The sequence below is a fragment of the Prinia subflava genome, chromosome Z, assembly GCF_021018805.1.
Source record: "Prinia subflava isolate CZ2003 ecotype Zambia chromosome Z, Cam_Psub_1.2, whole genome shotgun sequence".
Classification (NCBI taxonomy): domain Eukaryota; kingdom Metazoa; phylum Chordata; class Aves; order Passeriformes; family Cisticolidae; genus Prinia; species Prinia subflava.
Window position 1 is genome coordinate 82,863,052 of NC_086283.1, and position 26,162 is coordinate 82,889,213.

Below are 26,162 nucleotides of genomic sequence, written 5' to 3' on the forward strand. Positions count from 1 at the left end.
ATGTGTCTGCACAGTCTCCTGCTGTGTCCCTGAGAGGTAAAAGAGCGCAGGAGTGTCTGCCCCCAGGCAGCTCCTATATTGGCCGAAAAAGAAGAAAACAAGAATTCTACCATGATTTGCTCAGGGTTAGTTTTTAAGGGTGGCTGGAGGGAATACATTTGTAGAGGGCCATCCTGCACTGCCCTGCTCAATGCTGCTGCTGTTGCAGAGTGTGCATATCAGCAGAAAGCAGAGCCAGACCCCAGGTGTGTGAGCACCAGTCCTTGCTGAGGAGCTCAACACAGGGGACTGCATCCTGGCTGTGAAGCCTCAGAGAAGACCTGAGGGCTTGTTTTCCTCCTAGTTGTGTGTTTCAGCTGGAATACAGGTCAGGCACATCCAGCAAGGTGGCTTGGGAAACACAAATTCATCAGCTCCTGCCCTGGACCTCCTCTGATGGTTGCGTCTGCTGCTGTGACCAGTTCCATCAGCCTCCAGCTGCACAGACAGCCTCACTAGCAGTCCCTTTTCTGCCCCACTGCCTGTGCTGGCCTCCCACCCCCTCATGGTCATTCCTGTTCCCACCAAGATTTAACAACACCATGTGCCACAGCAGTTGAGCTCGAGGTCTCCAGGGCTCTTGTGCCCTTCTGCCCGAGCATCTGCTCTCAGCCCAGTCCTGGGCACCCAACCACTCCTGCCAAAAACTTGGCTTTCCCACCTATGACACACACTGCCAGGTAATTAAGATCATTTATGCCCTTCAGAAGTCCATTTTATCACATCCTTATCAAGGCAGTAACAAGGGGAGGATTGTCCTGATGTTTGGTTGAAACTGCTTGACTGCTTGTCCAGAAACTGCTTGATTTTCTGGGTGACTATGGAAGACACATCTTCCTGCTAAAGCCCAGCTATGAACCAGAACACCTCGCAAGTCCTTCTGAGGTCTGTGCTGGGAGACAACCCAGCTGTGGTTAATAGCTAGTCCTGACAGAAGACCTAAAAACTGTGGGTTTAGATGAGAAATTAGAGACACCAAGATTGCAAAAGGGTCATGGAGCTGAAAGAGAAAGAAGGCAGCGCTGACACTGGCGGAGTTTCCCTCTCCAATGAGGAAGCCTCTTGCACCATATGTGATTTCTCTGCGTGCCTATTTCCTTTCTGTGTTTGCACCACTCACAATCAGACGGGTGTGCAGTGAGGCAGCTGGCGTAGCTGAGACCTCAATCCTGCCCTTAGAGCAGAGGCAAACATGGCCCTGCAATGGATGTTTCTCCTGCTCCTCACACCTCTGCTGGCAATAGAAAATCGTGGTAAGCCCCATACCAACAATGACGGAAAACCCCAGGAAACAGGTAAGTAGTGCTCCCTCCTCTGCCCCCAAGAGAAGGTTTTACTGTGCTCCTTTTGCAGAGCTGCTGTGTAACTTTATGGCATGCAGGATACAGCAGCTGTATCAGAAAGGTCTGATGTCCACACTGGGGCCCAGGTCCACCAGCTGGGATGTGGTTAGGCAGAGTTCTGTTTGAGGACAAAGAGCAGCAAAGTTTGGGGTGCTGCGGAAGCCTCTACAGAGTCTGTAGTGTTCCTCCATGGAGCTGGAAATACAGGGTGTCCATCTGTCCTTCCACAGTGTTCTGGTGCCCTGTCCTCACCACAGAGGAGATGGGTGCTGGTGCCCAACAAAGACCATGGGATCCATGAGCTGAGCTCTCGGGAGTCCAGGAGAGCCTGGAGACAGGAGTTATAATATTCCAGGATTGCTCTTTAACGGAATTCCTTGGTGCTGGAAGGATCAGGACACCCTCCCTCCAGGGTTCTGCTGCACTCTTCCTACACTGGCTGCACACTTTGATGCCAGCAGAGTCAGTGAGAATTTGCAGACTCACATGTTATTTGTCCTCCCAGAAGGCTGCATTGTCTGGCAAGTGAGCTGTGGGTCCAGGAGCTTGGATTGTTCTGTATCTCTCTGAACTGAAGTATTTCTCTAAACTAATTTTCTTGCAGCTAGGTGATAAAAATCATTAAACTACCATCTAACTGTGTCATCCCGGTCCACTGTGGTGTTGTATTTGGGCAGATGCAGGCTAAAGAAAACAGCTAGTCTAGTGCTGTGACAGAATACAGGGAATGGGATCAGAAACTTTAATTGCTGATGTGAAGTGACATCAGGGTCTGTACTATGTGAGAAGTGTCATGGGAGCCTGTTTCCAGGGAAAATGTGTCTGTGTTGCAGAGTGTAAGCACAGCACACTGTCACGCAAAACACAAGGGCTAAACCAGAAGATACTCTCTTGCCCAGAGCATCTTCCCATTGCCCTGATCCCTGCTGAAGATATTCTTCCAGGCCAAGATGTGCAACCATGTCCAAGCGTTGTGTGGTGCTCCTGTTTGGTTTCAAGGTGCACACGAAGAACAGGTGTCACATACAGTGGGATGCAACAGGGACCTGTAGGCCTGCAGACTCTTGTCACACTGCAGATCTCAGTCACCCAGCCATCCCCAGAGGAGTCTGGGGCTGCCTGTGACAGAGATGATATTGCTGAGTTTGCAACTTGGCACTTGTGAAAAGAGGAACCAAGACAAAAACATGTGGTGACCACACCCAGCAGTGTGAGCGGCCCTGCCTGCATCCTCAGCAAGTGGGCTCATCCCATCTCTTGAAGGGTCCTTCTCTTGAAGAGGGACAGGGCAAGGAAGATGGCCCAAGTGAGGCAGGAGGGTCTCTCTCATCACTGCTAGGCTGGTATAGCACAGTGGGGCAGGGTAAAGCTGTTGGACAGAGAGAGGGAGCAATAAGGTGGGATCCCTGAGCATATCCCACGCCCCTGGCAGGTACAGGGTACAACCCACTGTACACAGTGCCACAGAGAACAGTGCAGGGAGCAGCAGTGCAGCCACAGGCACAGGATGTGGTTCCCACATGTGGTTGGCCATGCTGCTCTGCTCACCCCGTCACAGAGACACCGTGCACTCAGCAGGGTGCATTGTGTCCTTGTCCTATTGTCACCTTACTGTCTTGCTGTGCTGCTCTCACAGGGTGTTTTTCCTCCCTGAAATGCCATACCTGTACAAAACTCTCCTCCCTTTACAGTCCCAGTGCACCAGGAAGGCAGGTGGAGAAGCTTCTGGGGCATGTTTTCTGTGCAAAGAAAGGGTCTGGGATCCAAGCTGGCCCTGACCCCTTTTTCATCAGCCTTGCTTGACACTGTGTAGTGATCTAGCGGCAGCTGACAAGAAATTCTAACAAGGAGCACAGCTGCAAGGACCAGGAGGTGGGAAGGTGGTAGCTAAAACTAAGCCATAACCCACCTGAAAAGTTTTGTGTCAGGAGAATTACACACAGTGCCTAGAGCAGATCCTATGGGGAACATGAGTGCTAAGATGTACTGCAGAGGAGTGCCTGTGGCCTGACACTCCAGGGACAGTGAACAGTGTGCTCCATCATGCTTCCACTTCCCATTACCAGAGCACACATTCAGGAAACACGAATTTCACCTCCTGTTCTTAGGTATGTGTCAGACGTCCTTTAGCATCTGGCGGACTAGTACAGGTTAAAGTACCACCATTTCCCAGCTCTTCTCACAATGCCTTGTTCAGTGACTTGCTTTGCCAGCCCCTTTCCCTGCCATGACTCCCAAGCAGAGCTCCCCCAAGGTCCTGTGCTCCGGCACTCTTAAAGACCTGCTCAGCAGCTTTGGTTTCTCGTGAGGAGTACAGAGATGCTCTAAGACCCATGTTTGTGTTCTCAGTGCCTTGCAATACAACTTTCCACTGGTGGAAAGAGTGACTGCTTTTCTTAGCTCCTTTCAGCAAGCACATGGCATCAAACACAGCAAGACTGCAGCGCACTTTGCTGTCACCTCTCTGAGCTGCCCTGCCAAAACAGTTGAACTTCGCCTACTGGTTCTTAGATTTCACCTTGTCCTTTATTCTTTGTGTGTGAGATAATACAGTGTAAGAAAGAACACCTTTTGCTGTTTAGCAGAGGGCTGAACCCAGGAACCTGACCTGAATTATCAGCATAGCTGTTTCTCCTTTCTCCTGACCCTCCCCTTCTGGCCCATGCTGGGGCTTTGATTAGCCTGTCAGGCTCATAACTCCTTGAAGCAGGGACAGGCAGTCCAGATATTTCTGAAAAAGTCTTTCTATATTCATGGGCAATAAACAATATCAGGGAGGAGGGTATTCATTTAATACCACCAACTAGGAAAAAACCCAAAACAGTAAATATCTGCCTTTAGAAGGCAAATAGACCAACTTTTTGTTATCACTCCTGTCTTAGGCATTCAGTATTTCCCATTTCACAGTGAGCACTCATTGCACATTACAAAAGGTGCCTATTTGCTCACATCTACACCATATTTTCCTTGCTGAAATTTCACTTGACTCAGCCTCCTTCCTTTAGCTGGGGCGGAGAGCCTGTGGGCGGCTCTCTGCATACCACTGTGCAGGGTAAAAAACAGTGTCTGAGAACTGTTCTATTACTCTCCCACTTGCCGTTAATCCCTACAAGGTTGGAAGCTTAATGTTGCTTTTCCCCTTCTGTCTGAGCATTCTCCTTTCTCCATCAGTGTGCAAATACAGCCAACTATTTTGCACAAGTGGGGAGGTCCATCTTTCCAGTGGAGTTCCTTTGACAGCTTCCCATGGACATCTCCAAAGCACACAAAAAGCCACCCTGGGTTAGAGCACAGGCTTCTTTTCTCCAAGTTCCCTTTTCCCACGGCAACTTTTATGGAATGATTTGGAAAGGAGTGTAAGGAGAGTGAGGACAGAGGTGTTCCTCCCAACATGTGCATCTTGACTGCACCCAGCAGCCATGGATTAGTTTCTCCCAATGAGTCACAAGTGCTAATCACATGCCTGACACACTTGAACTTATAGGAGATATGAGGCCGTGTTGAACTGTAATCAGCAATGTTCTTGAGATGAAAACAGGCATGAACTGAAAGTGTCTTCTCTTCCCTATTCTGCAGAGAAGCAGAGCTTTCTAGGCTTTACAATCATCAGAAATGCCACCAGGAAATACTCTGAGCAGCTGTAGATGTGTGGATGCAGATGGTGTCAGTGCTGTGACAAGGGGTTCGGCTCCTCTGCAGCTGCAGGAATGTGGGCAGGAGTCCCTCAGGCTGCCCTGCTCCTGTACACTGCCCCTCTGCAAGACAAGCAAGCTTTTTTTGCCGTACCCATCCCTCTGTCAGACTGTTAACTGTTACCTCCCAGAACAATTTCTGATGCTGGTGCATTCCCCTGTAGTGGTACTCTGCAGTCACTGGATTCTTTGAGTATGGGAATGAGCTGTGGACTCTGCCTGCCTTTTCTGATCTCTCCCACCCAGCCCGTGGGCTCTGCTCAGCATGGTCCATGCCCAGCTTGGATCTGGGTGCTATATCAGCCTCTGCCCCTGAGCACAACAGGGCACATCTGGCAGGACAAAGGGCACAGGGGAGCCTGTGAGGAATTTAAAAAGTGGGGCCAAATGATCACCTCCCTTTCCAAATTCAGAGAGATGCTGTAAGACCCCTGTTTGTGTTCTCAGTGGCTTGCAGTGCAACTCTCTAATGCAACTGGAAAAACAGTGGGGATTTTTTGTGGAAACAATGGTTGCTTTTCTTAGCTCTTCTCAGCAAGCTCATGGCAGCAAACAGAGCTCAGTGAACTTGGGAAGGAAAGGATGAGTCGCAGAGGACAGGAATCTCCCTGGTGCTTGCAACGGGCCCTGTGGGCAGAGAAGAAGCAAAGAGGAAGGCAAGGAGCTCCTTGCCTGCAGGAGTGCTGTCCTGTGTAGTCTTTGTGCCCGAAGGGCAGATGTGGCCACTGACACACTGCTGGCACACGTGTGGTCTTTGCAGAAGCACATTTCACGTGTCTACCCTTGCCTGAGGCTGTGCTGGAATTTGCGCTGCATCCCAGAAGCATCCCACCATTTCATCTCAGCAGAAACTGACAGGAACACTGAGGAAACCCTGGATCAAATCTGCATACCTGTGAAGGCCTTTTCACCTGAAACAAAGACAATAGAGAAGAGGCTGATGTTCCTGCAAAAGATTAAGTCTGATAAGTGCCCAGGTCTAAGAGAAATGATTCGATGGAGTCCTGGTGGACAGCCTAGTCAGAAATGTGTGGCTGTTATGCCAGCTCAGTTCACACCCACTTCCAGCCTAGAAGTCTTACACAACATCTATTTTCTTGTGCCCATAAGCAAGGAAAAGTAACCTGAGTTGCAGGCGGCAAAAGCAGGGACTGGCAGAATGAAGACCATCCTGCTGAAGGAAAAGACCAGGTTTGAGACCGTCTCAGGTACCTGAAGGTGCACTAATTCCTGGGACCTGATGAGATGCATGTGTGGGTCCTGAGGGTGGAGGAAGAGGCAAAGACGCTATCCATCACAGCTGAGAAGTTGTAGCAGGCAACTTTCAGTAAAGTTCCCACTGATTGCAAAAGGAGAAGCACAACTCCCTTTTTCAAAAGGGGAAATGAGGGAGACCCAGGCAACTACAGGCCAGTCAGTCTCCCTTTGGTGCCAGGCAAGATCATGGAGCAGTTCCTGCTGGAAACTATTCTAAGGCACATGGAAATGATTTGTAATGGCTTCACAAAGAGCAAATCATATCTGAGTAATTTGTTGGCCTGTTGAGTGACAGCGTTTGTGGATAAGGAAGGAGTGACTGCCATCATCCACCTGGACTTGTGCAAGGTATTTGACTCCATCCTGCATGACATCCTTGTGTCCAAACTGTGAAGGTGTGGATTTGATGGATGAACCCACCCAGCGGAGGAAGAGCTAGCTGGATGGTCACACTCAAAGTGTTACAGTCAGTATTTTGATGTCCACTGGCACAGGACACCCAGAGAAACTGTGGATGCCCTATCTGTGACAGTGTTCAAGGCCACACTGTGGATGGCTTTGGACAACCTGGTGTAGTGGAAGGTGTCCCTGTGCATGACAGGAGGGCTGGAACTAAGTGATTGTCCTTGGGAACCTTCCAGCCCAAGCCATTCTATGCTTTTAAGAAAGACTGAATGAGTCCTAAGTGCCTGTAAAGAATAATTAGCATAATGCTAAATATGCCTAATTTCAGTTGTGTAGAAGTAACAACTTTTAGTACAAGGAAAGATCACAAACTTTAAACAGAGCCTAGCTCTCATTTGTGCTACAGTAAGACTGCATTGTATTGCACCTCTAAAGCAGAAGCAGAGATGTGGCTTTCTCAAACAGAGTTACTCTCAGCTTCTGCAAGGGAGCCTGGTAAAGTCTAGGGAAGTTCATTCACAGTTGTTTCAGCAGTAAGAGCTTTCCTCTATGAAAAGGCTTGGGGAGAGCTGGAAGCTAGGCAGAGCTTTGTTGTGCAGCTGCAATCACCCTTGCTAGTAGAGCATCCATGTTTGAGGAAAGACACTGTCACAGATACCTCTTGAAATCTGCACCTGTGCCAGCAGAGTGCCTGCAAAGGATAATTTCTCTTTTCCTCCTGGTTTCCTGCCCAGCAGTTTGCCATGTGTGATGCTGCCAGTGGGTTTTGAGTCCTGTGGGAGCTCTCACAGCTACCAGGAGGTGTGGGACAGTGACAAAAGGAAAAATAGTGAGGGTCCCTTGAACTGAAGTCAAGAGTGGAGCAGTTGGGAGAGGCCAGCCATGTTCTTGAGTGCTCACAGCCCCCTCAGCTCCTAAGGCTGCTGCCACTGGAGACTTTCCATCCCCTCAAACTGCTTCTTGCTTCAGGCCAGACACTGCACGACTCTTTTCAAGCAACTATTGTTCTGTGGTGACTCTAGGATCGAAGAATACCCATCAATGAATAACTGTACAGGTACAGTTCAAGGCCCTGAAATGCAAATTAAAACATGGGAAATGTTTTCATGAGTAGCTCCCACCTGCCTGAAATACTTGTTGCTCAAATTGCCAGCCTGGGGTTATTTTTTTACCACTTATTTGTTAGGGGCTTCATTCTGTCTGAGGTGGTACAGCTGTTGTACTACTGCATGAGGTATGCAGAGCACTCCTGGTTTCCTGGGGAGTCCTGATGCCAATTGGGTGTTGCAGGAAGCAATGCAAACTTTCTGTGCCTGCCTGACTGCACCCTGGTAACTTTGTGGACAAAGTTTGGGTAGCTACAGCTAAATTTGTATGGTAGAGGAACACTCACAGAGAGTTACAATTCTTATGTGAAAAGTGGGATCTGATCAGAGGGTAAAGACCCAAACTAGGGCCATGCAGAGAAACAAGAGCACTGCTGTCTAGAATTTAATGAAAACGAATATGAAGATTTACTTCAATCAATTGCCCATTCTACATGTTGAAAGACACAACCAAGTGTGCAGCTTGTGAAATACCTATATGCAGTTCCTGTCAAGCCCCTTCCGCCAACTCAGATGAGGGAGTGTCACTTGTCTTAGGTGAGGATGGGAGGGATATGGGATGGGAGGTAGTTCATCCTAGGAGCCAGCAGATATTTTGCAAGATGGATGAAAATAGGAAATAACAAGTGTAACATCCATACCAATAATGGCAACTTGAGTGGGATTTTGCTGCAAACAAAATGTGTGAGTAGATTGTGTCCAGCAGAATGACAGGAATGCCAGTGAGTGGTGCCATCAGAGAGACTGGTGCACTCCCAGAGCGCCTGTATTTGTGGGAGAGTGCAACATCACCCAGGCTGCTGGATCCCTCTGGCTGGGGTGTCTCTACAGCAGCGGGTAGGCAGCAGGGCCTGTGGATAACCCTCCTGCACTGCTCCTGAGGGTGGCAGGGCTGGAGGGGGGATAAAGCATCCGGGGGATGGGGCTCATCCTGGGAGGTGCCATCTCTGCCACCCCTCTGAAGACAGGCAGACTGGCAGCCCTCTGGATGGAACCCTCATCCTCAAGGATGCTGCTGGAGCCCAGTGACCCTCAGGCTCTGCCTCCTGGCCTTTGCACACAGGAAAATGTAAAGCTCCCTCCGACTGGGACCCCAAACTGCGATTTAACCCGAAAAAGGACTTTTATGCTTTGAATGAAGTCGTGCAGCTCAGCTGTGCTGGAAAGAAATTTGCTGGGAAGCCTGCTGGGAAGTCTGCTGGGAAGTTTGCTGGGAAGTTTGTGCCATCCACCCCAGAGATCCAATGCATTTCCAGAGGAGCCCTGATGCTGTGGAATGAGACTGCCACTTGCAAGGGTAAGCACAGCCCTGCACCACCCTGACCCAGGGTCCTGAGCTGATGACAGACCCCCTGTGACCTGGTCACGCACATGACAGTGCAGGAATGGGAGGCCTGGATGCTTTGGCTTTCTCCCATGTCCTGGCAGTGACAAAGCTCTTTTTGTCTCAGCATCTTGCTGTAGGCACCTGCTGGGGTCTGTGCTCCTGGGAAGGTTTCAAAGGCAGGGTCCCTACACAGGGGGGCTACTATAAGCCCTGTGCCTTCAAACAATGCCTGGGCGTATGGCCAAGGTGGTGGGAGGGGCTGGAACTCTTTGTGAAGTCTGGGGGGGAATTCAGTCCCTGCCCAGCCTTATCCAAAAAGAATCTGAGCTGGGAAGCCTGCAAGAGTGTAGGAGGCATGGATGGAACTGCTCTTTGGGTGGTCTGCTGCCACCAATAACTCTGTTCTAGGCTGCAAGAGAGGGATCAGGAGTTCAATGTGGTAACCTTTCAAAGGAGATGGGTCCTGTCAAAATCAGAGCAAGAATATCCCAGCAGACCTCTTTCCATCCTGCTTACATGTGCTCCTTCTCCTCTCCTCTGTGCAGAGAGATGCCATCAGCCCCAATGGGACTCACAGCTCCAGTTTAGCCCAAACCAGACATTTTACTGGGTCAATGAAGAGGTGACACTGAGCTGCTTTGTGAATGACACTCTTCCCCTTGCTACGATCAGATGTGCAAACAGGACTTCTCCAAACTGGAAGGATGCTTGGGATATGTTGGACAATGGGGGAATATGGCACAGGTTGGCAGAGAACCTGAGCTGCACCATGGGTAAGTTGGGAACCAGTAGGTCTCTCCTGCCACATGCACTTCTTGCTGTGGAGGGGACCTGGACATCCTATCATATCTCTGAGACACCGTGGGTACAGCTCAGAGTCAGGTTCGAGTTGGGAGCAGTCTCCAAGATGCAGAGGGTTAGAAGCCTTCAATGTGGGACAGGTTATCTCTGCTCCTGCATCTCCTCCCAATCAATTCCTGAGTTGTATGCTGTAGGGAAGTTGGAGGGGGAAGTTCCCTTTGTTCACCTCTGTCCCGGTGCCCTGTATCACCTCCTTGCCCAGGCACATGCTCTTTTTCTGCTCTTGGGGGCCCTTGGGTTTCCTCAGGGTGTCAAATGCTGACATTAACCACAGTTCATCATGGAAAAGCCTTGGTCCCTCTCCTGCCTGAGCATTCCCTCACTGAAAAGGACTCTCACGCTTTCTCCCTGACAGCAAAATGCCCAAAACCTCAGTGGGATGCAAGACTTCAGTTACCAGAGAACAAAACTGAATACCCACAGAACAGAGAACTGACACTGACCTGTCCCGAAGGTCTTGAACCCTCCTTCCCCGAGGTCAAATGTACAAAGGAATTTCAGGGAGTGAGTTCTGGAAAACCAGTCTATGTGCATGCCTGGTGGGGCAGGAACACCACAGATGCCTGGATGCACATTGAGAGGGATGTCCAGTGTATGGGTAAGTGAGGCTACAGCAGCTCTCCCGTGTCTCCTGTCTACCTTCAACCTCCTTGAGGCTGTATTGCCTATGCAAACTTCTGCAGAGGACAACCCAGCCAGGAGACAACAGACCAGGTAGAACCAGCTGGACAAGCTGAAATCTCCTGCAGTGGTTCCTGAGCAGGCCAAGTCTGGGGCTCTCAGCCAAGTGCCCAGGCAGGATCCAAGGCTGGCAGGATCCAAGGCTGCCACTCAGGTGCCCATGGAGTTTCCATTATTTTTGCTGTGCCTTCAGGTGCCACCCTAGAATGCACAGGCCTGCTTGTTCCCTGCTGGCCCAAGGATAAGGGACCTGGGGGGCATCTCCTGCACCTGCAGAAGCTGGAGCAGAGCGGAATGAAGGGAGCCCTGATGGTGCTGGCTCAGCCCTTGGCACTGGGACAGGAGGCTGTATGGAAAGGACCTGGGGGAGAAGCAGTGCCATCCATCAGGGGACAGGGATGCAGAGCTGTCCCAGGCAGAGACAGAGCTCTGCTCAGTGGGGACATGGCAGTACATGGCAGTGTTCAGGAGAGATGGGCAGGGAGAGATAAGATGGGAACATCCCTCCTTTGGGCTGTGGGAGGTGGATATGAGTGTCCACAGGCAGAAGTGGGTGGACAGGGGCAGGTTCATGGATGAGTAGTCCTTCACACTTTACAAGCACATGGAAAGCCCCTCCCAACAAGGCTTGCCCTCAGGTCACAGCCCAGCACATGGATGTGTCACCTTCCCTCCCTTCAGAGGCTGGAGAGATTGCTGGTAATTTGTCTCCCACCACTCACCCATACCCACTCCATCATCTCATCACCTCCCAACCCATCTAACACCCTCTTTCACCTCTGATGGAAGGGTGCCAAAGGCCCCCATGGAACTCCAGACTCCAACTGGTACCAGACCAGGAGAACTATGAGAAGGATGCGGAAGTGAACCTATTCAGTCCAGTGTGGAGTGTGTCAGTAAGGGAAGGATCAGGAGCAGGGTAACACTTTACTGGGGGGGATCCTGAGAAGATCTCTGAGAGGGGAGAACATGGGAAGGTCAGGGTTTTTCTGGGGCCCAGCACTGTGAGAGTGGTGGGTGTGAGAGCACCTCCTGCTTCCAGGCCAGGGGGAAATGTCTCCTGTGGTGTTTTCCTATGGCACCAAAGAATGACTGCAACCACACAATCAGAGGATTTGAGGGAGGCAGAATCTCTTTGCTCCCTGTGAGCTGTGATGTAGCCCAGCTGGGGACCCACTCTCCTGGCTTCCCTCTGTTCTCCCCAAAATGTCCTAATGTTTGACTGAACAGGAGCAGTTGTGTCACTGGAGAAGTTCACCCAATGGATCATATCCAGTTTCCTAGTGCACCACGACCCCAAACTCTTCCTGCTCCCCTTTGAACAAGTTGCAGGGACCACTTTCAGCCTCACTTTCCCTCCCACTGGCCTGAGTGATAAGCAAGTGCTGTTTGAATGCAGCATCCTTCCCTGGCTGGGAGGGCAAGGGAATAGAGTCACCCTCTGTCAATCTTTCCTTCACAGAGGTCCTCCAAGTTGACCCCAAGACCTTTGAGATTTCCAGCACCAGCATCAAACTGAAGTGGACCTGCAGGTTCCCTGATGCCTGCCAGGGCATGAGGGCCATGTGCCGGCTGGCAGAGCCTTCCTCCCCTCCCTGTGAGCCTGAGGAGGTGAAGGGAGAGCAGATGTTACATGGCCAGGAGGGAACATTCACCTGCTCCCCTTTGCAGCCCTTCACTGAGTACAGTGTCACCATCGGCTTGCCCCCCAACACAACCCTTTTCTCATGGTTGTTCACGACACAGGAAGCAGGTATGTGCACAGAAATATCAGAGACAGGTCACAGGTCAGCTCAGCCTGATTGTTTGCTCCCTGCAGGGATGGATGTGCCTGGGATCAGGGCTGCTTGGGTCCTGTGGCACTCTGGGGAAGGGGCTGGGAGAGCCCTGAGCAGGGCATATCCTTTTCTCATTGTCCCACTCCACACCACACTGCTGTGCTCCCCACTGCTGCAGCACATGCAGCCTTTGCAGGGGACAAACCCTTTGCAGGGAGTCCCTTTTGCAGCCTGTCCCATAGCCAGGAGCTGCCTGCACCCTCCCCTGCCTCAGCCCCTGCTCACGGCCCTGTGTGTGACCCCACTGCCTGTGCTTCCAGTGCCGGACAAACCCGAGAAGCTGTGGCTGGATCCCAACAGGGGCTCTCTCAGGTGGAACTCGCTGTCCTCTTGCAACGGGGAGATCATTGGATACCAGGTACCAAGGGACCAGGGCAGACCCTCACCTGCTGGCCTGTGTCTGCACACTGGGAAGTGTGGGAAAGGGGCAGCCATAATGACTTGAAGGAGGAAAGAGAAGCTCAGGGCTCCTCTTGTGGAGGATGTCACCACAATACCTCTGGTACTGCAATATACCCAGGGTGACCTGTCGTCAGGCTCGGGACATGTATCTACAGCCCTTCAAACAAACAGCATCCCTCTTCCCTTCACAGAGGCCTGATCAGGCCGTTGCTCACAGAGGCTGTTGCTCACACATCCTGAGTGTTGCCTCCAAATTCCTCCTCTCCTCTCCTCTGTTTGAGGTCCCTGCATGGGGCTGAGGCTCCTGCCCGTTGTTCTCCGGAGCCTTCCCCAGCTGGGGCAGGCACAGGGAAGGGCAGGCTGCAGGGACGCTGCCAGCTGCGGGCACCTTCCCAGCGGGCAGCTGGCAGCTGCTGCATTCCAGCTGTGTCTCCTGTCCGCAGCTGAGCATCACAGCCAGGAACGCAGGCGACAGCAGCGTGCTGGAGACGGAGCGCCTGCGGCTCAATGGCTCCGTCACTGAGCACCGGCTGCCGGAGCACGGCCCCGGCAGCAGCTACGCCGTGGCCATCCGGGGACTGACGGCTGCCGGAGCCGGGCCTGCCTTGACGAGGGAGTTTCCCCCCGGCAGCTCCGGTAAAGCTTTGCTGTGCTGTGTGTGCAGGAGCCCGGGCGCAGACGAGCTGTGCTCGGCAGCCGGCGTTGCCCGAAGGCCGCCCCTGCCCCTCGCACAGCGCTGCCGACGCTCATTCCGCGGCTCTGGTTCCCCTCCAGACGCCCCGCGTCCCCAGGGCATCATCGGCTGCCGCAGCGCCCGCGACATCGCCGCGTCCCACGGGACGGCCGTGCTTCCCCTGCGCCCCATCGCCCGGGCCTCCGAGGCGGCCAGGTGAGCGCAGCCCCGGCGTGCCTGTCCCAGTCCAGCGCTGGCCTGCGGACGCCTCCCTTCCCCTGGGCCCCGTCCCCGCGTCCCAGCGCCTTTCGGCCCGCAGGGAGCACCAGCTGATCGTGGCCGCCACGCACAACGCCTCGGTGATCGAGAGCATCTGCTCGGGGCAGCCGCAGCTCTTCAACGCCACCACGTACCTGGCCGCCGTCCTCAACCTCACCGCCCCCACGGACTTCGTGCTGGGCGACGGCAGCCGCGGGCAGGGCCAGCACAACGCTGCCCTGCGCCCGGGCTGCGACTACACGGCCCTTCTGCGCCTCGCCCGCCTCTCGCCGCAGGTACCCATCGCGGGGCTCCTGCTCTCTGACGGTGCTGCCGCCCGGGCTGCAGCCCTCGCTGGCACTGGGCTGCCTGGGAGGGCCCTCCTCTCCCATGCCTTGCCAGGACGGTGTCCCTGGGAGTCGGGGCCACAGCCGGGTCACTCGGTGGCCCTGGGTGGGGACTTTTGCCCCCAGGTAGGATAGTGCTGCAGCACGGGGCTGAGCTCTCGCTCCTGTCTCCTCCAACAGGCAGAGAAGTTCACCTGTGTCTGCTACAGCTTCTCTGTTGGTAAGCGTCTCCTTGTTCATGGCGCCCAAGCCTGTCTCCTCCACGTTCCCTTTTGCCAACCTGGCAAAACCTGGCATGTTCTTCTCTGGAAATGGGCTGGCCTGGGGCAGATGTTGTGGGGTACTGCCACTCTCTGGTCTTCACAGAAGTCCTCTACATCTTAAGGGTATCTTTGGTAGATGGGCTTTGGACATCCCCAGGACAACTGGGTAGGTGTGGACCCAGTGGCTGCTGCACATTGCACATCATCCCTGCTATCATCACATATTAATTCTAGTCCCAGTAGTCCCCCAGTGTATGTGCATCCCTTAAATGCAGATGCCTCACCCGACTCTGGCAGTGCCTGGGGCCTTCAGGGACACAGAGTGCACAATGGAGGGTATCACACCAAGCAAGCACCTGCTTCTTTTGTCCCAACTTAGCTTTTCTCTAATGCAAAGCCTGGTGTGGAAGACAAAGTTGCTTTTCTTTCCATGTCCCTGTGGGATGTTCCAAAGCTTCGTTCAGGCTGTGCAGGAGCCTGAGCCTGGGCTGTGCTGCTTGCAGGGCAAGAGCTGCCATCTCTGATGGACAGGAAGCCTGTGGTTATGGCATTAGCACTGACTGTTGCATTCCTGGCACTGGGGATTTTGCTGCTTTTTCTGGTCTTCAGGTCAGTATGTGCCTCACCTCTCCTGCCCTCTGTGAAGCATTCAGCAGCTTGCAGTGGTAGGCAGTGTCCAAGAGGAGCCTGAGATGAGGCAGGGTGGTTAGATGGGCAACAGCTTCTCTGTCTCTCTGTTCTGCTGGTCTGTGCATGACTTATTGTTTTGTAGGCTAAAGCACAACAGTTCAAATGCCTCGGAGAACAACAGTACCATACCCCTGAGAGGATGTCAAAAAGGTGAAGTATGAGCAAGGGCCCTGTGTGCCTTGTCTGGACAGGCTGTCTGCTAAAAAGCACAGGCAGGATGATTGCGGATTCCACCAGTTCCTTGCAGGAACAAGATGATCAGAGCTGGCTGCCACAGGGAAAGTGACTCCTCCCAGGAGAAGGGACCTGTGTTGGGAGGGACAGCCTAAAGTTTGGAGAAGTCCTGGCTGCTGCAATGCCATCTCAGTCCCAGCTGCAGAGTTCCAGGGCTGGCCAGTTTAGCACCAGTTGGATGCTGAAGTCCTGTCCTTGTGGTCTCTAGATGTATGCAAGCCAAACACACAGATCCTGGTGGAGGAACTGCTGGAGGCTCTGAAGATGTTTAAGAGGGAAGAAATAGAGGCAGAGCAGACAGATGATGAATCAGTCGACAGGCATGGTGCTGGGCTTCTTAGAGAATATCAGGTCTGGTTTAGCTCTGCTTTCCCACCTGGCTGCACAGCCCACCCCTTAGCCCTTCCCTGGGTGTGTGATGCAGTTGGCCTTGGCCAGCCCCAGAATTCATCTCAGTGCTGAGTGGGCTTGTTTTCTTCCTCTGCAGCAATTGTCCTCCACTTTGTTGCACCCCTGCAATGCTGGGAAGGAGCTATGTAATCAAAACAAGAATCGCTACAAGAGCATCATCCCATGTAAGCAGAGCTCCCCAGGGATTGGCCCAGGCTCTTAGAGCTGCCTGGGGTAGCACAGGATGGTGGGCTGGATTAGATGTCCCTCCAGCACTTCAGAAATACTGAGCTACTCATCTCATCCTCCATGGCCACTGAAACCCAGAGAGATTTCTGGCCCCACTCTTTTATATTCTGTTGGAGCATCCTTGTTCTGCTCTTCAAATCTTCCTGCAAAGTTAATCAAACATCATATTCCTCTTCCTGATGCTAGGCATTGCTGAACACTGCCATGTCCTTTCCAGAGGCAGGTATTTGGGGGAAAGTGGAATGAGTGACCTAGTTTCTTTCAAACTTCAAAGCTCCTCTGGGCCCCACATGGTGTGTACATTTGGCCATCTCATAATCTTCCCAAAAACTCCATTGCACTTCCTTGCTGTGTCATGTCACATTTTGTCTCATCAGCTGTTCTTTAGCCCTGAACATGTCCTGAGGCCTGGGGTGCTGCTGAGGAGACGACAATCACAGAGTCTACTAAATTATACCTTCCTCCTTTATCAGTCTCTTTGTCACTGCCCTACAGCATCAGTCGCCTCCCTTCTCTTTCAGATGATCACTGCCGTGTGGTGCTGCAGCCCTCTGACCCTGGGAATGGCTACATCAATGCCAGCTATGTGGATGTAGGTAGTGAGGAACTGTTGCCCTGGGAAGGCTAGGAAAGGTGCCTGGATGTGCAGGGTGAGGACAGTCCTGCTCACATGGGGGGCCCTGAGTTCTGGCACTTTTTGTCCTTAAGCTGGCAGGTCTTGGGATATCGCTTCCCCTGAATCCTCTCCGAGCTGCCTGGAGCACTCTGGGTTTGTGTGCAGTTCTCATCTCTAACAAAAAAGGGACCCATGTGAGGGGACAGGAACTGACACACAGCCCCTGGGTACCCACTGTCTGTGCTGGCCGGGAGAGGTGTTGTGGGACACACTACTGGGAGTTCTGGGCTTTGATGCCTGGGAGATGGATCCTTTATTTCATTCCCTGTTAAACATTTAACTCATATGATCAGAGCTGTTTGAATCTCTCCCCTGCAGACCTACCGAAGTCCACGCTTCTTCATTGCAGCTCAAGGTAGGTGCTCCTAAACTTCATCCTCAGTCGATGCCATTCACTGCCCTGAGCAATCTGGGAAATGGGAAACTGGGATAGGAGCCTATAGATATATAGGGAACTGTGAATGGCTCACTCCAAGTCCTTGGATCTCCAGGATCTCTGCCCTGAACAGTTTTTAGAGCTGGTGCAGGGCCTGGAAGGTCTCAGTGGTAGCTTGGCAGCAGCTGGAGCTGGTGTCTACACTGCCCAGTATAAGCACATGGTCCTCCCATTCACAAGCCTAGTTTGTTCCTTTTGGCAGCTGGCATGACAGAGACAATCCTGCAAATGCCTGGCATGTCTGCACCCAGTGCATTTGGATGCAGTCTCCTGCCAACAGTGCAAAGCCTGGATGGGTTTGTCTGCTCTGTGCAGCATGCAATGAGGTCATGACTCCTTATAGAGCTGCAGAAATGCTCTTAGGAAAACTGGGCCCCACATGTGGGAGCATCTCACAGTCATCTCAAGGGTCTGCATGTGAGAGCTCCTAAAGCAGCGGTGAATCCCTAATGTGTCCTGGGCTCATCTTCTCTCCCTTCTCCCTCTCCTAATTTCTAACATGGAGTGCAGATGTCCCCTGGTTGTGCCTCTGTCTGGTCAGAGGAAGGCCTGGGAATGTTCAAATTGTGCTGGAAACACATCCCCATGGCTTGGACACTGGCATAAGGCTCTCCTCTTCCTTCCCAAGGCCCCTTGGCTGAGACAGTGGTGGATTTCTGGCACATGGTCTGGCAGGAGAAGACCTCAGTCATTGTGATGCTGACAGGCTTGATGGAGCAGAACAAGGTAGAGAAAACCTCTCAGCCCAGGCTCAGCTTTGGCATTGCCAGAGCCCAGGCTTCCACACTTGCTGTGCTCCCAGTGCAGCTGTCAGTGGGGGCAGGGAGCAGCTCTGCACCCCTGCAGAGCTCTCCTTATGGGTTTGCCTGTGCCCAGAGGTCTCACTGCTGTTGACAGATCAAGTGTGAGCAGTATTGGCCAGAGCAGGAGCAGGTCTATGGTGACTTCACCGTGACACTCAACAACACCTGGACCACCACAGGCCTTGTCAAACGCATCTTCTGCCTGCAGAAGGTAAGCCTGGCATGGAGTTGAGGTCTGGATGCAGGATGTGCTTGGGTTCCAGCAGCTGGTGGGGGCTGACAGACATGGACCCTGTGGGGAGCTCTGCCTGGTCTCCAGCACAAGAAGGTCTGGTGTTAGCACACTGCTATAAATGGAATCCATGCCAGGGCATCAGTCCCAGGTTTCTGTGCCAGGCAAAGGCAGTTACTCAGCTCCAGTGGTCACCCACAATGAGTCTGGACTGATGTTGCATATGGGAATATTGTAGACTCTTGAGGGCTTGGGTGAAGTGATTATAAAGGGTATAAAAGCATATAAAGGGTATAAAATGAAATCTCTGCACATCCAGGATGATGGGACAGGTGCCTGCCTGTCACCTGAATCAATCTGAAAGTCCAGACTGAAGCTCCTTGGTCACTTGCAGTCCTAAACCTGGACAGGTAGTTTATGGTTTAAGATAACCTACATAAGGTCATTTCCCAAGCTCCTGCTGAAGTTACAACTCAGATAAAGCGCAGAAACTGAAGGAGCTGCAAGGAGGGAAAACAATATAAAGAAATTGCAGTTATGCATATTCCTGTCCTTTCTTGTCTTGCCCAGAGCAATATGTATCTGAAACGTAAAGCTCGAAGAGCACCTGATGGTAAGATGTAGCATTAGTTCAAGCCAAGTGATGTTTAGGAGAAATCACAATAGGCTGGTAACAACTGACTACATTCACATTAGTGTAGTAACAGCCTTAAGGTATACTTTTTCTGGGCAAGCCAGGGCTTTTTGATGACTCTAGAAATACCTAAGCTGTGATTTTTATAATTTTCCTCTAGGGCTCAAGCTGCTTTTCCTGCTTTGTGTTCACTGTTCACAGCAGGGTGAAGCAGAGAACAAAATTGTGTGGCCGTGTGATGGATAAATCTGCCCTTTACTGTCTGAGGAGCTATAGTGGGACATGGTGTGGGTGCTGGAGGGAGCACTCTGTGCTGCTACCCCTCTGAAGTGGTCTTCTCCAATGCTCCCTCCTTGTTGGCATGCATTCACTTCACACAAGTTTCCTGGTCACTTGCAGCTGCCTGTTGCCAGCCATATGTCCCTTTTTGCAGGCAGGCTGTGCTCTCCCAAGAGCAGTGGAGCAGTTTCATTACCTGCTGTGGCCGGACCACGGGGTGCCCAGAAACCCATCCCAGCTCCTGTACTTGGTGGAGGTGGTGAACAAGAGGGTGTTGGAAGCACCTGCTGGACCCGTGCTGGTGCACTGCAGGTAATGTGCTGGGGGTATTTGGGTGCTGGAGCACAGCCAGCAGGGGCAGCCTTGATCCACTGTTTTCTGTGTCCTCAGTGCAGGGATCGGGCGCACGGGTACCTTCATCGCCCTGGACTTCCTCTTGAAGATGGGGAAGACTGAGGGGAAAGTGGATGTGTTTCACTGTGTGCAACAGCTGCGGGAGCAGCGGGTCAGCATGGTGCAGACCAAGGTGAGGAGAGGTATTTGCTCCCTTCACCCCTCAGGCTGCAGATCCAGTTCCCACCTGTGGGAGTGGACACAGGCAGGTGGCAAGAACAAGCACAAAACCATGGCTGAAATGCCAAGAGTAAATTTATTTCATTACCTCACTAGCTGGAGGATCCCAAAGCTAGCTGGAGGATCCCAGGAGGTAACACTTAAGTGGGAACACCAGCACCATCAGGCTCAGTCACTCCTGGGAGACAGTGGGGCTGCTCTTTTCACCCGTTTAACAAAGACCTGTGCATGCGTAGTTTACCAGCTGGGCTGTGATCTCCTCTGTGGTTTTATGATCTTTGATCTTTGATCTCTCCCAAAACAGAGAGCTCAGCCATGTCCATGACAATAGCCTTCAGGTCTCTGTAAACACCTACGTTCTTTCTATACAGATATTTCTCCCTAAAGCAGACAGAGGATAAACAGCAGTAGAGTGTTTATACACAATATATAGGACTTCTCACACTGTCATATTCCAGACCTTGGTATTCCCAGCTGTAAGGCCACTTGAGAGAATCCACCATGCTCCTTCGGAATGAAAGGAGCATTCTTCTGCTTTTAACACTTTGCTGTCAACACTACCTTTCCCAGGGATGTGGCATGCTAAGTCACATTAGCCCTGCTGTTTATGATCTAGCCACAGGGACTACAGCTACCAGGTGATGGAGACTGAAGGATCTTTTTTCCATGCTGTGTTCAAGTCTACTTGAAATCCACGTTTCCCTGAGACTCTCTAAAGTATCAGCAGCATTTGTATGCATCAGTCACTCTGATACAGAAGGGCTGTCTCGTAGGCAAGGGTAATGAATGAGAGTCCACCTGTCCCTCAGGCTTTCAAGATGTCTGCCCTCCTGCCATCTCCTGGGCAGCAGTGTCCTGGCCTAGGGACTATGTCCCCGTGATCTACTTAGTGCTGGGTTCCTTTGAAGAAAATTAGGTTGGGCTGGACCAGCCAGCTGCTTGTACAAGGTCTAACTAGTCCACAGGTTTTCCAGGCTGCCTTCCCCAGAGCAGGGGTCTGGTCTGAGAGGGAGCATTAAACCTCAGGAAGATGATTTTGTCTGGAGTTGCTGGCTGTGTCCCAAAGCAGGGCTGCCTGCAATGAGAAGTGTCTGGCCTCAGGGATCTGCAGCAGGAAGGTGAAGGATGAATGTGGCTCACTTCTGGCACAGTTTGATGACAGGTGGTGATCTGGCACCAGATCCAGGAGTTCCAGGGTTCCTCCTGGACTGGCTCCAGACCATTCAGCTGACCCGTGTCCTCATGCAGGAGCAGTACAGCTTCCTGTACGAGGCACTTCTCGAAGGCTTGCTCTGCGGCAACACCGGGGTCCCTGTGGAGAGCATCGCCACCCTTGTCCACTCCCTTCGAGAAGATGAGACCTCAGGCCACAACAGTGTCCTAAAGAAGGAGTTCAAGGTACCACCAGGAGACAATGCACTGGTGCTGTGAGGGCTCACCTGTGATGCCAACCCCCTCCCTACTCCCCTCCCCAGCAGTGGGATGGAAATGAGGGATCAATTCTCTGGAGTGGCTCAAGATGAGGTGCTGACAGGCAGGACTGACTTGGGTGAATCATCTCTACAGGCCCTGCAGAGATTTTCTGAGTTGTTCCAGCTCCTGCCATGCAGAGAAGCAGAGAAACCCAGAAACCAACCCAAGAACCGCAAGCCAGGGATCTTGCCAGGTAATACTGGCAGGGCTGGGCAGTGTTCTATTCTAAAACCCAGTGCCTGATAGCAGTGTGGGGGTGGGGATGGTGCTTTCCTGCTGCTTCCCTCCCTAGCACATGACACAGATTCTGCTCAAGGGTCCAGTCATTGTTTTCTGGTTAGCAGATAATAAATACAGATTAGGTTGATTCCTTCTTAGCCTGTGGGAGATACATGAGGTACACCTGGGAAAAATATGTCCCTGGTCCAGACTTCCTCAGCAGAGAAGCTCAGATGAGGCACATCAGGGAGCAATGAGGAGGGTGGATCTGCTGTGCTCTCAACCAAGGGGTTTTGGACATCTCACATTACAGTGCCCTGAGCTGTCACAGCCATGGGTGTGGTGGTGCCTGTCCATTCAGTCCTCTCCAACCCATGCTGCATGGAGATACACTTACTGTACCTGTTGCAGAGAAAGTCGCCTGCCTCTCTGTAGAGACAGAATGACCCATCATTTCCCTCTCTCTGCTCCTTGCCTCTGCAGCGGACTCCTGCCGGCCCATCCTGATGTCCTCGGTGAACGCAGACGGCTCGCCAGCTTACATCAACGCCGTGTTTGCCAGCGTAAGGCTCCGGCCGCCCGGCAGTGCGAGCTGCTCGGGGCAGCGGGGACCCTCCCGCGCACCCCTGCCCACGGCCAGGGTAGAACAGCGCGCCCGGGGCTGAGGTGTGGCAGCCCCCGGGCTCCTGCGCAGTGGCTGCTGGCCCTGCTGCCAGGAGATGGCCCCCGCGGCCGCGATCGGCACGGGCGGAGCCCTGCCTGTGCGGGCGGCGCGGCAGCGTGTGCCGCCGCGGCCTGCTGGCGGCTGAGCCCGGCCGCGATGAGCCCGGCTGCGATGAGCTGAGGAGGCCGCGGGGCGCAGACCCGAGCTGCTCCGAGCAGGGCTGGGGTGGGCTAGCTTCTCCACCTCATCAGGGTGACAGGGAGCCGTTCCCGCTGTGGGAAGGGCTCTCGGGGCTGCAGGACTCTCCCCTTACACGCAACATCATCCTTTTCGCAGACATACACCGAGGAGGAGAGAATCATCATAACCCAGCTGCCGTTCCCCACCACGCTGGTGGATTTCTGGGCTCTGGTCTGGGATTACACTTGCACATCGGTAGTCGTGCTGAATCAGCTCCAGGAGCTGGACAAGGTCAGCAGCCCAAGCACAGCTTTCCCCTCTCTCCTGGTTCCCTGTAGGGCTGAGCAGTGTGATTTCTGCCTTTGCCCCTACATGGATCTTACCAGGGGAGCCCTGCTTGCAGCAGGACCTACTGTAAGCTTGTGGGGCTCCACCTGGGAGAATCCTGAGGACAGTCCCGGCACCACAGGGCCACAGCAGTGGGCTGTCCTTGGTCTCACTGCAAGTGAGCGTCCCTCAGGTTTTGTTTGCCCCTACTCAGGTGTCCTCTCTGATGGAGTGTGATTTTCTGGCTGCAGCACTGGGTTGGTGCCCAGCAAGTGTCTGGCACAGCCATGTGTATACGGCTTATGGGTGACAGGCTGATGTAAGCCCACTCATGTGAGATGCCGAGCTCTGCCCTGCGTGCAGGTGGGGGCCATGTGTGATCATGCACCTCTCCCCCTTCCCCAGACATACGTGCAGTTCTGGCCCACTCAGGACGAAGATGACTATGGCCGTTTCCATGTCCAGCTGATCTCAGAGGAGCCTGGGGCTGGCTTCACAACCTGGACACTTGTCCTCAGCAATAGGCAACAGGTGAGCCCTTTGCTCAGAGATGTCAAACTCCTTTGAGAAGAACCTTTGCAAGAGCTGGGAGGACAGCTGTCAATAGGCTTTAATTTGGGGTCAAAATCACAGCTAGACATGGCAGAGGGATCTGGTGGGGTCCTGGAAGGACACTAGCCAGAGCAGAGTCTTTTGGCTTGGAAGAGAGGCTAATCCCGAGAAAGTGAAGCTGCCAGCAGAGGTACCACTCACAGGTGTTTTTGTGTACCTTTCCAACTGGAGGACAGCAGCTGTGGATGGAATTTGTGTATCTTGGTGGTTCATGGAAGGAGAACTGTGGAGGCAGCTGGACACAGGACTGGTGTCAGTCTGAGCTGCACCTGGTGCTCAGCTCTTCTCTTATGCTCTGTCCATCTGCCAGTCTTAGAGCATTTGCTGCAGAAGAGCAAAGTCTAGGGTGGCATTCCCATCGTAGAGCTGCTCCCTTGATCCAGTGTGCATGCCTGAGCCAGGACTGGCCTACACCAGCTCTTCCCTTCCCTCCATGAAGTCAATAGGTCTCTGCTCTGCCCACTGTCCTTCTTCCCCACTAGCCCAAGAAATCTGCAGTGGAAATCCAGTTACATCAACTGACGGACTGGCCCATGCAGCAGCATCTTCCCCCACACCCTGACACCATCATCAGCTTGCTAGGGAAGGTGGAGACACACCATCGGCAGAGCCAAGATGGACATATCCTTGTCACTTGCTGGTGAGTGATGTCTCCTGGAGGAGCAGCCAGGGCACAGAGCTGGACACAGCGCAGGCTGTGACAGTGAAATTGGTCACAGTTCCACCTCGGGTGGACATATGGATATGAATTCAGCTATATTAAGGGAGGATGGCTTCCCTGTGGAGACTGCTTGGGTGCGGCATCTGTGGCCAAGATCATCCTGAGTGTGTGGGGGTCTAGGAGGACACCTCTGAAACTCAGCCCTGCCACATGATCCCAGAGCAAATGAAGCTTCCCTTGCCCTCCTCCACAGGGATGGAGCCAGCCGGAGCGGGATCTTCTGTGCTGCTAGTTTCCTATGTGAGCAGATCCAAAGTGAGGGGATGGTGGATGTATCCCAGGCTGTGAGGATGCTGAAGAGGCGGCGGAGACAGTTCATTAAAGATGTGGTAGGTGCTGATTTCAAACCCAGCTGGGATGACAACACCAGAACTATTGAAATAAGTCAGCCAAGACTCCATTTTCTTCATGCAGGAAAAAGCCCATTCATTATTCACACAACTCATTTTGTACAGTTTTCACAGCCCTTGTGTGCAACACCCATTGGTTGGTAGTTTTCTTACTACTTCATTTATTGGTCAGAAGGTGATTTGTGTGTACGTGCTAAGGTTCAGGTTGTTTACATTTTTCTTTTGTGGGTTCTCATGGAACAGATCTAATGTTTATGCAGGTGCACTTATTTTTCTCCTGAGAACAGATTGTTGTGCTAACAAACTTTTCATACCCAAGATTGTTTCGTATGAGAACTTGAAAGTTACCTGCACTTATCTAAAGTAGCAGGACCTAATCCATATTTTATAAGACCTTTCTTTTATAACATCTTTTACCTGTTTGGAACACAAAACAGGAGCCCTGTCTTGGACTGCTCAGTAGCTGCCCTAGCCCCTCTGTGCACAGATCATCCTGAGGCCAGGTGCAGATGAGATCTTCAAAAACCTCATTTTCTGCTGCTGGGACATACCCACTCCCTCAGTGGCAGGTTCTGCAGAACTGAACGGGCACCAAAGCATCCTGCATGATGAGTGGCCCCTTTCTGGTCCACTTGGTTGCTCAACAATTTGTGACGTAGAGGTTGGCTCTCCTGCTAAAACCAGCTGGCTCCAGTGCTGGTGTAGTCCAGATCTCCAGCTCATGCTGGATTCCTCAGCTGGGGAAGGTAGACTCCAGCTGGGAGGAGGAGGGTGGACTGTATCTGTATCTGGCATGCTCTGTGTCAGGAAGCTGTTGGAGACCAATGCTGATATGCCTCTGCAGGTGTTGTTTCACCAGAGTCTCATGTGTATCCTTTCATCCTCAGGAACAGTATGGGCTCTGCTATGAACTAGCCCTCAGTTACTTGAATTCATTTGAAACCTATGGGAATTTCAAGTAGGGGCATGACCGCTGCCTATCTCTGGATGGGACTTTGACTCCCTGGACAGCCCTTCATCAGTAACAGTGGAAGCAAGAGGAAACAAAAGGGATGTGCATGACCCCAAGATGCTTCACTCCCCTGAAAAAACACTCCAAGGGTCCTCTGTGAGAACACAGAGGCTGGACCGTCTCCAAATTTTGACCAGGCATTGAAACAGGAACCTGACCCACTGCCCAGTATTTGTGCAGGAACTTATCTGGAATCACAGCATGAGTATCCAGACCAGAGCAGAGGCACCAGGACTTCACCTATCCTTCCTTGCCAAGGATGAAGAGAACAGCTGTCTTATTCAGGTTCCCTTGTCCCCTCAGGTAGCCCCAAGGAAAGTGGGGTAGCACCCACACCTACATTGTGTTTGATCAGGGAAGTCTCAAACTGCTGTAAGATCCATGGTGCCCAGGAGCACACGATATCTGTCCTACTTTGGGAGAAGCATGAAGCCCAAAGTAAACAAGAGCCAAGAGTGGGACAACCCATGGTGTTGCAGGGCTAAACTAGACCTTCAAACCCCACATAATATTTTCCTGGGGCTGCATCTTCCTGGTGCTGCTCCAAGTGTCACTGCCCTACCAGCTCCACAGAGGCTCTCTCATCAGCCTGTCTGGCTGCACCATGGCAATCCCAGGTTATAGTGGCTCAACATGAATATCCTGGATATGGTTCAAGCAGCGCCACAGAGAGAGGTTCTGCCTTTGCTGCTCAAAGGCAGAAGAATTCAGAATCAGGAGTGACCCCACAGCTCTCTGTCCTGTGTCTCACCAATAAAGACCATAGTGCTGGTGACCCCTGATCTTTGCTTTTCTTCTGGGTTTGACCTGGCACAGGGGCCACAAGGGAGCTGAAAGCACAGAGATACCACAGCATGGGCACAGAATACGCTCTTGGCCAAAATGTCTGTTGAGGGCCATCACTCCTGATGGATTC

The 26,162-nt window shown here is 52.5% G+C and overlaps 1 protein-coding gene across 3 annotated transcripts; it reads left to right on the top strand.

The window, feature by feature from the left end:
* The first annotated feature begins 1,154 nt into the window (after nucleotides 1-1,154).
* Nucleotides 1,155-26,014, top strand: LOC134564302 (receptor-type tyrosine-protein phosphatase kappa-like). 3 transcript variants are annotated; one of them, XM_063423078.1, is made up of 28 exons: nucleotides 1,155-1,334; nucleotides 8,906-9,139; nucleotides 9,715-9,942; nucleotides 10,386-10,628; nucleotides 12,174-12,464; nucleotides 12,810-12,907; nucleotides 13,395-13,587; nucleotides 13,726-13,840; nucleotides 13,944-14,178; nucleotides 14,410-14,449; nucleotides 14,996-15,101; nucleotides 15,265-15,332; nucleotides 15,625-15,767; nucleotides 15,904-15,991; nucleotides 16,577-16,647; nucleotides 17,050-17,086; nucleotides 17,796-17,893; nucleotides 18,065-18,181; nucleotides 19,270-19,427; nucleotides 19,506-19,641; nucleotides 20,937-21,086; nucleotides 21,255-21,354; nucleotides 21,864-21,943; nucleotides 22,381-22,515; nucleotides 22,957-23,082; nucleotides 23,646-23,803; nucleotides 24,078-24,213; nucleotides 25,122-26,014. In XM_063423078.1, the coding sequence occupies exons 1-28, from the start codon at nucleotides 1,232-1,234 to the stop codon at nucleotides 25,194-25,196; spliced, it is 3,762 nt and encodes a 1,253-aa protein (XP_063279148.1). In that variant the 5' UTR covers nucleotides 1,155-1,231; the 3' UTR covers nucleotides 25,197-26,014. The 3 variants fall into 3 exon arrangements, with proteins under 3 accessions (XP_063279148.1, XP_063279149.1, XP_063279150.1); XM_063423079.1 differs by having other exon boundaries at nucleotides 22,984-23,082; XM_063423080.1 differs by lacking the exons at nucleotides 15,625-15,767; nucleotides 15,904-15,991.
* Nucleotides 26,015-26,162: the final 148 nt, after the last annotated feature.